The sequence below is a fragment of the Periplaneta americana genome, chromosome 17 (assembly GCF_040183065.1).
Source record: "Periplaneta americana isolate PAMFEO1 chromosome 17, P.americana_PAMFEO1_priV1, whole genome shotgun sequence".
Lineage (NCBI taxonomy): Eukaryota > Metazoa > Arthropoda > Insecta > Blattodea > Blattidae > Periplaneta > Periplaneta americana.
This window is the reverse complement of record NC_091133.1, coordinates 106311831-106328382: the sequence shown is the minus strand read 5'-3', so window position 1 is coordinate 106328382 and position 16552 is coordinate 106311831. Positions and strand designations below refer to the sequence as shown.

The window sequence follows — 16552 nt, the reverse complement described above, 5'->3', positions numbered from 1 at the left end:
CAACGACTAAACAAAAGAACGACCATGCGATAAATTGATAGCGATAAATCTAGCTGCAGAAATTATCGCAAAGTCTGACTGTGATTGGTTGGAATTCAAAATTTCATTACACTTCATTGGTCGAAAATGGAATGACGTCATAGAAACGAAATAGTCAGTCTAATCTTCTCAACCTTTCCTTAAATGTATTGATTTTAAGAGGACCACGCTGAAAGATTGCCGCAGGTAAGCTGTTCCAGTCTACTATTGTGCGGTTAACAAAGGAAAATTTTGCCACGTCCGTTCTTTGTTTTCTACATTTAAACTTCCTAATATGATCAGTCCTTCCTAAGTATGATGGTGTTGCTAATCTAGCATTGATATCGGCCCATGCTTTGGATGAATATGAATAAAGGAATGCGTTTCGAAATCTTCACAGGAAGACATGACCTCAACACTTCTGAAGATGAGAAGCAAATGTTTAGCACTCCGTCTGTCTTCTCGTCTGGTAAAGATTTCCTCCTAAAATGCTCGTAAACAACGGTGAACATAAAAATAACAAAGATGTTTCAGTAGTTGTGAAGTAAAAAATAATTAAGACGATAAATGTGCTGTTTTTTTAAAGTAACTTCTCAAATCTGAACTCTATATTCAATGCATATACACACACTGACATTATTTTTAATTTGAAAGGGATTTCTCGCTTTCGTTTTGATGGAAATCATATTTTGAATAAATATGAGTTTGCAAATGCTACAAAAATGTAAGATCTTCTTTCGCAAGCTTGAGGTATTCTTGCATTCTTTTGATCTCTTTTAATGTCAGATTACGTACATAAATTCAAGGTGTCTCATTTAAGCCGTTCATTTTCGTTTAGGCAGCCCAAATATCAGTCCAGATATGTGGGAGGTATTTAATGGTTTCGCAGGTGCAATCAAAGATATGTATAACGCCTACTGACATCGTCACGTGAATGTTACGAATTTTAGTTTTTGCATGATAACTTTATGTTAAACATGTACAGTAGTGGCAAAAACAACCGGACCGACCCTTGTAGCTGATTTCAGAGCCTTGTTCACTCCAGGACACAATAGACTGGTAACTAAGACTTTCGTGGTTCGAATCCTGCCTGGGAAGGAAACTTTATTTTGTTCCTTATTCAAATTTATTCTCAATACTTTTCGATTGCTGGTAAAATTCGTGTACTGGAGATAATGAGTTAATTAAGTAGTAAAATATCGCTGCAATCGAAAAGTATTGGGAATAAACTTGAATAAGGAACAATAAAAAGTTTCCTTCCCAGACAGGACTCGAACCACGGAAGTCTTAGTTACCAGTCTATCGTGCTCTGGAGTGAACAAGGCTCTGAAATCAGCTACAAGGGTCGGTCCGGTTTTTTTTTTTTGCCACTACTGTACAGTTGTGTTTATCCTTAGTCTCGGACATAATGAGTTATTGTGAATGAAATGTATGGAAGTGTGAGTGTCTGTATGAACTACAGAGTTTAGCATCTTTATTTCGAGAATAATTATTTGTAATGTAGAATACCTATGTTAAATTATTTAAAATGTAAACCCATCGAAGCTGCTTTCAAATAAATGTATAATTATTTCTATTTATTTAATTAATTATTTTATTTAATTAATATTTTTAATCATTTATTTATTTATTATTTTATTGCTAATAAATTTAAAATGAATCAAAGTTAATATAATGAAATATAATACTGCGTCTTCAGTTCAAAGTGTGTCATGGCTCGCTGTATGACGTCATGTGGCTAGCCGATGAGCCTAGAGAATTCAATCTTCCTACATTTCCGCAGAGACGTATTACCTATGTGCCAGAGAAGTTGCCTAGCAAGTACGCGTTCATTCAGAAGAGTACTTACCGATACGTACCGTAACACTGGCAGTGACAGGAATGTGAACTGTTTGGAAACATGTACTGAGGTGAGTTTTTTCCTTACTGTCGGGATACGTGAAGAGGGTTAAGACGATTACTTACGTATTTGTTGACATTAACTTCGACGGTCAACATGGACACAGAACATTTGATTTGTGTTGTGGAATGTTGCCGTACGCAACCGATGATAACAAATTCCCTGGGTACGACTTGCCCGCGCAAAACACAGTTCGAAAGAGGTTATGGTAGCACACAGACCGTACAGACCGCCATCAGTTGCTACGACGTTCAAGTTATACCGTACACGTTCTCAAGTTCAGATTGAACGCCTTGATTAATAGGCAACTTCTCTGATATAAAAGGTGAAAGTCGCTTCAAATCGCTGACTCACCGACAGTGACGTCATGACACACTTTGAAATGAACACCCAGTATAAACTAGCCCACTTCTGAATGAGTAAAACTCATGTTCAGGAGGGGATTCCAATACAAAATAAAATTGAGAGTGAATAAATTACAGATTAAAAAGTGTTAAATATCTTTAAAGCCAAACTATTTATTCTATTTGTTGCGTTTTATATATTCATTTTGAATTTTTGAATTGCTTAATTTATAATTTAAGAAAGCGGTAAACAAAACCTTTTTATTTTAGCATTTTCACGAGGAAAATGTCACTTTCACAACAGTTATTAAGCGAGATAGTCTCTGTATGTTAGTATTTGCTTGACAGCCTTATTTTCCTTTTCAGTTGATCGTGGAGATCAACAGTCAGGTGGCGTTATTTAGAGACCTCCTGATTCACGTGGGACAGGCCCGGGACTGTCCCGAGCTGCGTGAGAAGATCCGTAAACAGCGACGCACAGTCGTGGATGCGTGCCGGCACACGAGCCAACTGCTGCTGCCGCAAGTCCGCAGGTAGGAGGCACACGGCGAGGAACTTGCTCTCAAAGCACGAACATTTCCTTATGTTAGTTTTGGTATATAGTGTACTTAAGTCCTAAATGTTTTGTTTGCAGAAGTTGCAGATTGTGTGAATGATTTTATTTCTTTGTTAAGGGGAGGCAGAGGTGAAATTTTCGAACAAAACTGAAGAAAAAATGAAAATTTGGTTTTTTCCATTTTTATTATCTTTATTTTGATATTCCGATGTTAGTTTTTGATTTTGTGCCCTTAAAAGTATTAAATTAAAACCAAGATAACTGTATTACTATATTATTCCCATAATAAACTAATACTTATCATATTCATATTCATATTCATATTCATATTTATATTCATATTCTTTATTTGCCTGAAGGTACAAGAATACAAGAGGCCTCGTCAATGTGATAATATAAAAAACAATGTGTCAATATTTAAAATATTAAAAGAGTAAAAAATAATAAAATTTAACTAAAATATTATATCATTTTAAAAAAATTCATTCATATTATAAAAGGGATTATTTTGTAGCCATCTCTTAATCTGAAATTTAAATTGTGTTTCGTTAAGTGCCTTTATATTTGTTGGTATCTTATTATATACTTTTATTGCAGTAATTACATAACTTGATTGTTTTTTTTGCAACCTCACATGTGGTACATTTAATTGATCATCATTTCTTGTTTCATTGCGATGCAGATCAACTATACTTGTATAATTAGTAATATTCTTGTTTACATACATTATAAGTTCAAAAATATATAGGTTGTAGACTGTCATAACCTTTTCATTTTTGAAAAGAGATTTACATGACCATTATTTATATACCTTCTCTGAACATATAAATAAAAAGAAATATTGAAAATTTCTTACAAGCATTCTATATCAAACGATATAAAGTTTTATAAAATTATTAATATTTACAGAACTATTATACTTAGAAAGTTGAAACTTGGTATGTCCATTACTAATAACATACTTAGTATCCATGATCAATTTCAAACAAATCGGATAAATTTTGTGGATTTTGAAATATTCACCTCTGCCTCCCCTTAACATATATGAGGAGTGCTTCCTGAGCACGAGATATGCTAGGACATTAATTCTTGTTTATATATGTATATAGTAAACGTTTTTTGCTAGCAATAAAATTTATCTTTATCTAATACTGCAAACAATTCTATGGCTCCAGGACAAAATGTCATGTCATTTTTTGCAGCTTTTCAGGAGCGAGAACTTGAAGTTTGAACTTCTGTATAAATCATAATATAGAGTTTCATAATAACAGTTAGAGAGAAAAATAATGGAAACATTCATGTCGTCTTTCGCTATAATAAAGATAGCACCAGGATGTTCAACACAGTGTAAAGGTTGGTAATATCGTGATATGAGTAATATTGTGATGACTATTTATTACAATTTTACTGATGGAGAGGAAGATAGGTTTTTTGCGTTAACGTATTAAGGGAATGTTCGTGGACAAGTTGCTGCACAAAACCGTCCTTCTCTCGCTCAGTAAAATTGTAATAAATTCTGAAAAATAACTATCATAATATTACTCTATCACAGTATTACCAACCTTTACCCTATAGCAAAATCTCATTTTCGCCAAAAGTTGACATAATATATTATCGCCTTGGAATTACAGAATTTCTCTTTGCGTTAAAGAGTACCTATTGACCCTATAGATTTCCATTTAGAGCATATATTTAACAGATACCATTTAGAGAGATGTATGTCCGAAAATCAACGTCGTACTAACATTTCTGGTACGTAACTCTGAAACATAAGAGGCGCGTCTATAAAGTAACTTTCCCAATCGTCCCACAGCTATCAAACCATATGTTGCGCGAAGCGACTGCGTGTACGTGATAGAGTAATGTCCTGGCATGGCGCATGCGCTAGCGGAACTTCCCGAGTGCTCTCAGTACCTTCGTTGCATTGGTTGAAGGTGGACGTTCCTATTCCAGCTCCCGCCGCGTGTGAAGTGCGAGTTTTTGAATGCACAAGACATAGCGCCGATTGAAATTGATCTTCAGCTATGCCAGGTCTATGGGCGTAACGTCATGAGCAAGCAGAAGGTTCGTTGCTCCACAAGGTCGTCTGTGATGATGGTTGGCCTTCCACTGCACTCCTCGTCATGCACATTTTGGCTACAGCAGCAAGCACCATCTGCTTGCCCAGTTGAACTTGAAATTCGGCATAGGAAGAGGGGATGGTTGGGACATACACTTCGCCGACCTACAGATGACCCCGCCAGGAAGGCACTGGATTGGAATCCGCAGGGCAGCAGAGGAATTGGAAGACCAAAGATAACATGGAAACGAACTGTTCTCACAGAAGCAAAAACGATGGGGAAGACATGGAGTGAGATCAAGGAGTTGGCCAGGAATGGAATCAGATGGAGAAGCTTTCTGAGAGCCCTATGTTCCACGCGGGAATGATGGGAATGTTGATCTATGCGGTAAATAAATGACGATCGCAAAGCATGTTTTATTTCTTTATTTTTTTAGTAGGTTATTTTACGACGTTTTATCGACATCTTAGGTAAGATGGTGATAATGCCGGTGAAATGAGTCCGAATTCCAGCACCGAAAATTACCCAGCATTGAGTTGAGGGAAAATTCCGGAAAAAACCTCAACCAGGTAACTTGCCCCGACCGGGAATCGAATCCAGGCCACCTGGTTTCGCGGCCAGACGCGCTAGCCGTTACTCCACAGGTGTGGACCGCATGTTTTATAGTACCGTAAAGAATTTGCAGTTTGAAATGTTGACAAACAAAGAAACAAATGGTAGGGAAGTGATAAAAACAAACAAATGCTAGGGAAGTGATAAAATTGTAGAGATACACAGCCATGATTGGCTGAAACGCGTCCTTTCGCACCGTTTTACTGGTCAAAAGTACTTACGAAGTAGTAAAAGTGTAATAGCCACAAAAAACTTTTTTATACTCGTACGTAATACAGTGCGAAAGTGTATTTAATTCTGTGGTTGGTTTCAAAGTTTTTATTTTCAATTGATGTTTTCAAAGAAACTCACTGGATCCATGAACATAAGTTTGGCTCTCAAGATACAATGGAAAGACAGAACCCAATATATCATGGGTTCGAACTTGGCATGACAGTGAGCAATGTTGGCTGTCAGATAACTGAGGTGCTGCACAGCTGTGGGCTGTGAAAGCTGTCCTCCCTTTGGACTGAAGTCAGTCCGCCTCGCTCACAATGCGAGTACACCGATGTCAAACCAGCAGCAACGACTGGCTCCTACTATTCCACAACGCTGCACTGGTGAAGCTCTAGCAGCGAGGTCACATATAATCCTGCCGACACGCATCTCTCTTTTTGCACACTTTGTTACTAAAATGGAGGCTCATGACCATGGATGGGCAACTCGTGCTCCCAAAGTGCTAAAAAACCTTGAAAGAGAGAAAGGCAGACGGAGCCAGCCGCAGCAGTTACAAGTTGTTTGTAGTTTCGCTGCAAAAGCCACGGTGCGCTCTGGCGGCTCATGCAGGTGATCGTGATATCTATTCCATGCTTTGAATTTCAGAATGACGCGTGGTACAGTAATTATAGTAATTTTAGACAGACTATACCTGAACTCATAACAAAATTATATTATTTTCTAGCTTTGTAAATTAGTTTAATACTGGAAACACAAACTGAATACAACCTTTTCAAGATACAACAAATATAGCTGCAACACTTATTTATTATTACACTATTTGTTGACATTTCTTATTATATGTCTTATTTGAAACGTAGAACGCTAGAATTTACAAGTCTTTATACATTAAAGAGTATTCCTCTGTTCTCAGAAAGGTAATAGTCTGTATTCGCAAACAATAACAAATTCAAGAAAGCATTTTTTACATGTCACGGCAGATGAAATAAGCTTACTTCTGAGCTCTTTCTTTACTTTGAGAGCTTTTACACTTCCTTCTTGTATTAAACTCTGGCTGAACCACATCCTACAGTATATATGGAGGCAAAGAATATATTTGGAAATTCTGACTTAGGCGACATTACGAACAGTTCGATTCCTGATTTTGCTGGAATCTAAGTGGCGTGCTGTTCTATAGATTTATTAATTCAAACTATAAATTTTCAGGATTTTCTATCGCGTAAGCCAAAAAGATTTCAGAAAAATTTCGATTCCTTGTCAATTGTCACTGTTTCTCCAAACTTAGCAGTGAATTCTGCTGTAGGTCTTGAAGAGTAATAAGAAAATCTTCTTATCAAATATAAGACCCTACTTCAAGATAGTTTATAGTCAAAGAAAGTGAAGTTGTCTATGTTCTACATGATTCTTTATTCTTTAAATTCTTAAATTTAAATTCAAATATACAGAATAAAGAAATATAATTACAAAACAAACAAAGAGAAATATAAATAAAATAATACAAGCAATATAAAAAGAAGATACAGTACTATTAACAAAATTTGAGACCGAATGAGCAGCGCTCGTGCCCGGTCGCAGTTCAGATATAATATTACAATAAAAAAATTATAATAATATAAATAAATAAATAAGTAAAATAAAATAGGAACTAAAATATAATTACAGCGGCAATGGAATTATATAATATAATATTAACACTAGAGAAGAAGAATAATATCGCACGTGAAAAGTAGGACTAATATATATTTAAAAATTATAGAATACAAATATAATATAGGTTGATTAATTCATACACATAGGCTATAAGTTTATTTAATCAAATTGAAGATATTAACACGTTTCTAATTTTAATAATACTGATAATACCACATTTCAAATTTATCCATAAATGCTCTTAGCTAGTAGATTATATGTCGTGCAATTCTGTAACTCGCACGCACAACTTGCTAATGATATTTGATATCAGTCTCACCTTGTTGATATCTCATTTTTACCTTTAGCTGTTCTAAAGCAGATACAGACAGTATTTCTTTACTAAAACCTTCACTGTTTACTTGTAACATAAAATGTCATGCGTAAAAAAGTGTAATAGAATACAAGCTTTACCTCTCTTTTTAATAAAAAAATCTCTTTTTTACTCGTAACTAAAGGGAAATGATCTGGGAATTATATTACTTTTTACCTAAAACGAGCCGCCACTTACTGCAGACGCGATCGAACTTGTGTATTGAAAGAATCGCACACAGACACTACAGCTAGTACAGAGTCCGTTCTACCTGCACTGAGATTGTGTTGACACTTTGAGAGCACGAGTTGCCCACCCATGCTCATGACAGTTTGCAATAAAAAATCGTCTGTGACTCAACAGCTAGTACGCTGTTCTTCATTCCAGGCGATTCAGGTTCGATCCCCGGCCAGGTCGTGATAGAATTTTGGTGGGCAAAACAGACGTTGTAGAGCAGGGTTGGGCAGAATTATGCACTCTGTGCTTGCACGGTGTACTAAGAGAGAAGTGTGCTTATAGAGTGCACGAAAACCGGTTTATTCAAGTTGCGGTACGTACTGTATGTTTCAAAGGAAAATGTTATTCTACCAAACTAAATAAGAACACAAAGTAATGAAACACTTCCTTAAACACAAAACAAAACATGTCTGTTGCACATTAATTCATATTACTCAATTTCTCAAGATTTGGAGAAACTGTATTAGCACAAGCTATGCGAAGAACTGCCGTTAAAAGCCTATCATTTCTTGTTTGAGATTTGTTTATTTTCGTAATAGAAAATAACTGTTCACATCTATAAGTGGAACCAAATAAACACAAAACTTTCTCACACAGCTTATGCAGATTGAGAAAGCGTCCTCTTGGGAATCCGTCAAAAAACTGCATAAGACTCGACCTTGAATCATACTTCGCTCGCATCTCTCGATCACATCGCAGGTCAATCAATTCACACTGTAATGAAGGGGGGATGTTATCAATAATCAGTTGGAATCAGAACATGTAGCAAAAATACGCAAATCCATTTCCAGGCAATCTATATCGTGGAACCTTGATGTAAATTCCTCTATTAGACCGGATAGAATACATGCGTACATTTCGAAATTTTCATTGTTCAAAATTCTATGCCCTTAGATAAGGATGGGAAATGATTTATTTCTCCCTTTTGCATTTGACGTATCCATAACAGCAATTTCTCCTTAAAAGCTGCAATTCTTCTGCAAATTGTGTATTAAGAATTTCTTTTCCCTGAAGTCCTAAATTTAGCTCATTTAAAAGCTGTAAGATCTGTTATAGCTGCTGGCACACTACAGCGCGCGAACTTGGAATTCCCCGTGCGCACGGAGGGCAAATGCACTCAAACGCCCATCGCTGTTGTAGAGAGTTTTGTCGGGATACTTCTGTTTCTTTCTATCATTCCACCAACAATGTCCACTTCATCCACACTTTCTCTGTTTCATCATGATCTCCGTTGCTTTCCCTCATTTGGGGTTTGCAAGCGATGTAGAGTCGACTGCGGGCCGCCACTGAATTTGGACTCCGTGGTAAGTGGTCATTAGTTGCTGATGGTAGTGGTGTGTACCGTGTACTCTCCCCTAAGCTCATGGCAACTCGTGGGACTGAGATTGAGCTACCGAGGTAAAAGGAATTCCGCACAGGCTCCAGGGGAGTTCGGGGGCGGTACGTAGGCGATCTGTAAAACGAGAAGGCCTTAGGGCATGCATATTATTCCATCCCGGGTAGCACAACGAACTTAGCAAGCGTCATGGACATTCTCAGCCAGTGTCCCTCCCCTTAAAGGTACTCGGTAGAGCTGGTAACAGTATTTTTGCGTATAAATATGAATATATAAATTCTTTTTTTCCTCCGTTTCTATCAAACACAAACTAATGTCCTTTGCACCTTATGATAAACAAATGTTGGTGAGTTGTGAGCTGGCCACAGAAACAAATTATCTTTCGCTGTTTTAATATAAGCATAGCAGAAAGAAAAGTCTATTTTTTATTGGGTTATTTTACGACGCTGTATCAACATCTAGGTTATTTAGCGTCTGAATGATATGAAGGTGATAATACCGGTGAAATGAGTCCGGGGTCCAGCATCTAAAGTTACCCAGCATTTGCTCGTTTTGGGTTGAGGGAAAACCCCGGAAAAAACCTCAACCAGGTAACTTGTCCCGACCGGGAATCGAACCCGGGCCATCTGGTTTCGCAGCCAGACGCGCTGACCGTTACTCCACAGGTGTGGACGAAAAGTCTATTGAATTTGCAATTGTCAACAGTTAGGAACAGCTGTTACAAAAAGTTCTAATCACACACTTTTGAAACCTTCCCCCTTGTTAAAAACATATTATTTGAGGAAATTAGTGGAATAAAAACAGTACTTTTCAATTACACAAGCACAATGTGACAAATCCCTTTACTTTTTTTGTCATATAAAAATACGACATGTTTCTCCACGTTTTCACTACTTGAATTAAATATTTTAAAATAGTAGTCCATTCATTTAGAACTATATATTTTACAAATGTAATCTTCATCTTACGATGTTTGGATGACGTATATACGAGTAAGTCCGTTGATGTGACACATTAATTAATTAAATCTTCATCTTACGATGTTTGGATGACGTATATACGAGTAAGTCCGTTGATGTGACACATTAATTAATTAAATACTATTATAGTCACAATTATGGCATGGTATGAAAGAAAAATTTCACAACCTCGAGCGGGAATCGAACCTGCGACTTCCAGCTCGAGGTTGTGAAATTTTTCTTTCGTACCATGGCATGATTGTGACTATAATAGTATTTAATTAAAAATTATATATATTACATGAGCATACAAAATTTATCCTTGTCTTCAGTAGTGTCTGAGTAAATGGTTCCTGAATGTAGAACAATAAAAATTATTTATTTTCAATACTTTTCATTTGTGCCATTCCTTCTTTACTACGATCTAGGATAAAACGTACAATCCCACAATAAATAAAAATTGTATATATTGTTACTTAGTTCGAAACAACAACAATCAATTAAATCCACTTTAATTTTAATAACAGAGCGCGGGTTAATATATGCAAATAACTAAGAATCGTATAGGAGTTCCAAAATAATCAAATACAATTAATGAAGACAAAATGATCAATACACGGAATAGAATACAGAATAAGGTAACACAGTACACTACAATGGAATAAAAACCAAAGTATATCAAAAATGGAAGAGAATAGAAAATAGACTAAAGCAGATCGCTGAAAACTGTGCGTAAGAAGACACCCGGATATAGTGCTACAATCTAGCGGTGAAAGAAGGAATCAACCAACTCAAGATCGGAGGAAGAATTATTACAGCACTAACTTATATTTGAGTTGCTGTGCATGATGAATTGACTATAATATTCTGGAAAAAGAATAATTGTCAAGGCTTACATGAAGCCGGAACAATCATAATACCACAAATGAAGAAGGTCGTCGTCGAAGAATTATGTTCTTTTTCTGAAGCAGAATTCGGGTATGTAAAATAAGGATGGCCATCTGAACATTTCACGTATGTAGCTCTTTCATTCATGTGAAGATAAGGACAGAGCTAATCTTGGAAAGGTTTCGAATCATATTCATTAGCAATGGAAAAAGTTCAAACTACAGCTTTTCGGCACGATCCCAACATTGATTCTCCCTCGTTTAGAGTGAAACCGTCAATAATGTTATTCTGCTGTTTTTTTTTACTGGATTTGTAGAGTTAACGGCTCTTTCAATTACCGACAAACTGTAACTATGACAACTAACAGACTAATAGTTACTGGGTTTCTGGCGCCACAATTACGTGATGAAAATGATGCGAAAAACACTAATGAGGCGACATTTCATGAACAATTGACTATCACCTGGAGCTATTCCCATTACATTTAACAGCAATGAGGAACATGCATGAGTTTTACATCCCGTTCTTTGTGTTACAAGTGTGACATAACCTCATATATTCAAACAAATTAGATGTTTTTTTTTCCTAATTAAAATACAAGTTAAATACGTTAAAATTAAAAAAAAAGTCACGCGGTTTGAAAATGCTTTTCATTGGTATGACAACGTACGAATAATAACGTTACTCTAATATTTTATACGATTCAGGCGGAAGCAAATTCTGTGCTTCCTGTTTACATTGCCAACACCTGCGTGTTATATCAACCGTTGTATAAGAATACTAATTTATTACTGCTGAAAAAATAACCAGAAATAAATCTGACTGGGGAATTATTATACAGGAGAGCCAAAGAAAAGTAGAGTCTGCCCTTAGCCGTCCGATTTTGTCACTGCTCGTCCCATAAATTTTCTTAAAATTCAAAAAATTTTTGTTTATATGGTATGACGCAGACCAAATTTACCCGAAATGAGCATGAGCTCGTGCTCGGGTACGGTCCAGTAGAGCAAACGTTAGGACTTAAATTTTACAGATGTCAATAATAATTAGATAAAAATAACAATACTGGAATAATAGTGACGAAAATATCAATTAAGAACTAACAATAATAATTTCCAAGCAGGAATCGAACTTACGCCCGAGTGCAACTCTGGATCAGCACGCAAATGCGATGGTGGCTATAATAAATAAATTAAGTTAGCCAGTATTTACCAAATTTAAATATATTGTCCAAGACTTCCTTCCATTTCCAAACATTTCTCGCACTTTCAGATAATGGAATGTCATTAACCCTTTCGTCCGTAAATTTTTGTTTACAACGGTACTTTTCTTTCATTACACACACATCCCGTAGATCTCCACTTATAAAAAATTTTATGCTCGACCATGCCGAAATGTAGTAATTATACACCTAGTAGCAGACCTTTAATGCATGTCATTAAAGTACACCTACTCATTAAAGGTCAGGTCTTTCAGCCAATGACGACTCAGGTTACAACTGTTCAGCCAATGACAGGTCAGCTTTCTACCGTTATAAAACCGCAAGTATCGATTATTCTCGGATATGCAATCGAAAGAGAATTAGCGAAAAGTCACGGAGGCTGGAAATCCAATACTGTCGCAGAAGGTTATGTTCTGTTACTATAATAATTAGCGTTAATTGTAAATAATATTCAAATAAATTCAATCTGTCAACTCGTTTTTCAATGTCTAATTTAATTTCAATGTTATCTCTGTAGGTTCTTATGGCCTAGCAAGGCCAATGTGAACATCTGTTCCTCGGAAAAAATCAATACTTTCGCGTCTGCGCACATCTCACAACATATGGGACATTGGTCAAGGTCAGATACAAAGAAAATTAATAATATCAAGTTAGAAATATGGTCGAGCATAAAAAGTCGTATGAAACTCGCCTGTAATGGTAATTACGAAGCTCGTATGAAAATTATAAAACTCGCTTGCGCTCGTTTCATAAATATCCATACTCACTTCTTAATTACCTTCATTATAGGCTCGTTGCATAATGTACTATTATAAATTTGATAGACTTATTGATATTAGTTCACTAAAGTACAAAACTTAATACTTAAAAAAAAAAGATCTATATACAATAGTAGTTATACATAATAAATATGCAATTTCCTAAACTAATTAATTATCGCAAATCTCAATAATTTAATGGTTCAAACTTACACTTACGTCTGGTTTTAGTGCATTAAACATGCACCAATCGTAATAACCATTAAGACGTTAAACCTTATTTATGTGCTCCTCTTCACAATTTGCTAACATAATTTTAATCACAATAGTCCCGTGAAAACTTCTAAATAATCCCTGAAACTTAAAAAATACGAAAACACACGTTTAAAATTAAAATATATATATATATTAAAATTATATAATTAATTATAATTTGTTATTTATCCAACGCCTTAGATACCATTCTTTACTAATCATGGCCTCCTACATCACGACCTACCTAGTACACGTATTGATTCTAAAATCGATGCCATGCTATGTGATTACATGAGGACTTATTTTCAACATATTTTCTTTTATAAAACATAATTTTTCGTTGTGGTCATGGATAAAATTACGTATGGTACTTGTGAGCGTGATCTTTATTGCACGAGTGGAAAGATTACACGAGTGCAATAAAGATGCACTTACCTCACAAGTACCATAAATAACTATTAAACCAATTATTCTTTCTTTTTTTTTACTTTAAACATCAAAATTGATTCTATAATTTTCGTATTTATGTTCAGTGATAGGTTCACTTATGCATGTTAACTAATTATTCCGTATCATCACACTGCATCCAGGTTAGCAGTTGTTGACATATAGCCAGCACACTGCAATAGCTGAATCGGTATTTCTCAGTGAACAGTAGGTCAGTCTAAATTCCTGCCACATGCTTGTCAGCAAGTTATTTGCTTATTTATACATCTTCCATCATACATGTAAACATACTTGACATATTAAATTTAACTCAATATCAATTACAGTTACAACATTCTTTTCCATGCTCACATTTTCGTTTAATTCTATTATACTTTTTATTAAATTTATTTTATGTGTAATCTTATTGAAACTTAAAATCTTGAATATACCTACAAATTGATTTGATATTGTCTTTATAAACAAAGAATTTTACTACTAAATACATTAAAGAAGTTTATAAACGTATGATTGTGAAGGAACCTGTTTTTCCGGATAATCTCGTCTAAAACGTCTTGAAACATTTCTTCCTCACTAAATGATTCACAATAAAAATTCTTTTTACTGCAGTGAAAGCCATTTCACTTTTTTCATTCGCCAAACACTAACATTCATTTATAAATAATGTCACAATGAAAACATGCAGCCAATACATCCCCTTCTCCATCGAATTAAGCTGTGGACTGCCGGCGGGATTCCCCGTCACACCTTCCCGCAACATTCGTGACCTTGTGTGCACTACTCGGAATTCCACCGCTCGTTGGATCTTACGATATCTCTATCATTGTGCAAAATACCTTACTCTACTCATTTGTACTAAGTATATATTTCTATTTCACGAAGACTTGGATGTATCTTACATCATAATCATCATATTCTTCGCACCTTAATTTAGGAAAATTTAGTTTCAAAAGTCACTTAGAAAGCATGTTGGAAATATTCAGATTGTCAATTAATATGGATAAACACAATATAATATTTGTTACTCAGTCAAATGACAAATCAATGTAAAATAATGACTTACATGGTCATTAAGTTTTATATACATGAGCTACAAATTGCAAACGTTTTCGCCCATTCAGGCATCTTCAGGCACAATTATACAATATCTCAATATCAAACTATGTAGCTATTACATTGGTGGTAGATAAACTGTTTAAGATTAATGGTGTACAAAACATCTCCATAATTAAAATGTAATATTACAAGTCATAAATTAAAATAATGTTAAAAACCACGTAGTGTTGTAATTAAACTTCATAATATTCTGTGGAACTCTTGTTCAGTAGAGTCCAATGAGTGATGAATTATGTCTGAAATATATAAATAAATACGAAATAGAAATAGGAAATTATCAAATGTGAAAGTGTAATCGTCGTTTGAACGTGGTAACTGTATAGATCACTATAAAACATCCTATGTTTGAAGCAGTTATCTGTAATAAGATAATAAATAATCAAAATTTTGAAGAATTTGAAAGACTAATTGGAAAAGACAAATTATGGACGTACTTACGTAGACGTGAGACGACGTGCTGCTGTTGGAACTGTAGCTAGTATGACGCGGGGGAAGTATGTATTCGTGTGAGCAACCAACGCGGAAGGATATTGCGTAGTGATAGTGCCACACAGTTTGATATTGAGATATTGTATAATTGTGCCTGAAGATGCCTGAATGGGCGAAAACGTTTGCAATTTGTAGCTCATGTATATAAAACTTAATGACTGTACAATATAAGTCATTATTTTACATTGATTTGTCATTTGACTGAGTAACAAATATTATATTGTGTTTACCTATTCAAAAGTCACTCCATATTTTCATTGATCCTCCCTAGATTTTTTGTCCTTTCGGTTGTTAATCCATTGCAATTTTTGGAAACCTGAGGTCATCCATTCTGTGCATGGTATATGTTGTCTGCACTCTTATATGTAATCTTCTATTTTAATGTCAAGAGAATACATCTGCTCGGGGTTTAATTGTCCAGCCGGCGCTGTGGATGTCGTGATGGTGAGAGAGCACCCCAGGTCGGGGCGTCAGATGTCTCCGGGTTAGAGAGAATGCCGAACTTCAGACAATATGATATCACATCCATAGTAAAGTCCCTATACAACCATTGTAGTTAAAGCGAGTATACAAAAATAGATTAATGGAGAAAATCTATTATCCCATCCAAAATCGAATCCGCGACCTATCGCTACGCAGCATAACGTCTTGTATTGTATTGTATTGTATTGCATTTATTAAAATTCCATGGTTTTTAGTAGGTTATTTTACGACGCTTTATCAACAGCTTAGGTTATTTAGCGTCTGAATGAGATGAAGGTGATAATGCCGGTGAAATGAGTCCGGGGTCCAGCACCGAAAGTTAGCCAGCATTTGCTCATCTTGGGTTGAGGGAAAACCCCGGAAAAAACCTCAACCAGGTAACTTGCCCCGACCGGGAATCGAACCCGGGCCACCTGGTTTCGCGGCCAGACGCGCTGACCGTTACTCCGCAGGTGTGGACAACACATTCCATGGTATTCATAGTATTCATACATTGCTTCACAGCTAGAATATGGAACAAGTCAAAAAACTTAATACTATTATAAAGTCTTAATTATAGTCACAGTCTAGATGAAATATGCAAAGAAGAGATTTACAATATAGTCTACTAGTACAACGCAAAGTTTTAGTATCAATTTCATTAAGCGTTATTGATTG

At 35.6% G+C, this 16552-nt stretch overlaps 1 protein-coding gene across 3 annotated transcripts in view; it reads left to right on the top strand.

Annotated features, from left to right (window-relative positions):
* Positions 1–16552, top strand: part of dcma (decima) — a 555093-nt gene that overhangs the window by 326205 nt on the left and 212336 nt on the right. For all 3 annotated transcript variants that reach the window (XM_069815896.1, XM_069815897.1, XM_069815895.1), the window contains one exon: positions 2629–2795. In XM_069815896.1, the coding sequence (XP_069671997.1) occupies positions 2629–2795 (167 nt within the window). The remainder of the gene's footprint in view (positions 1–2628; positions 2796–16552) is intronic.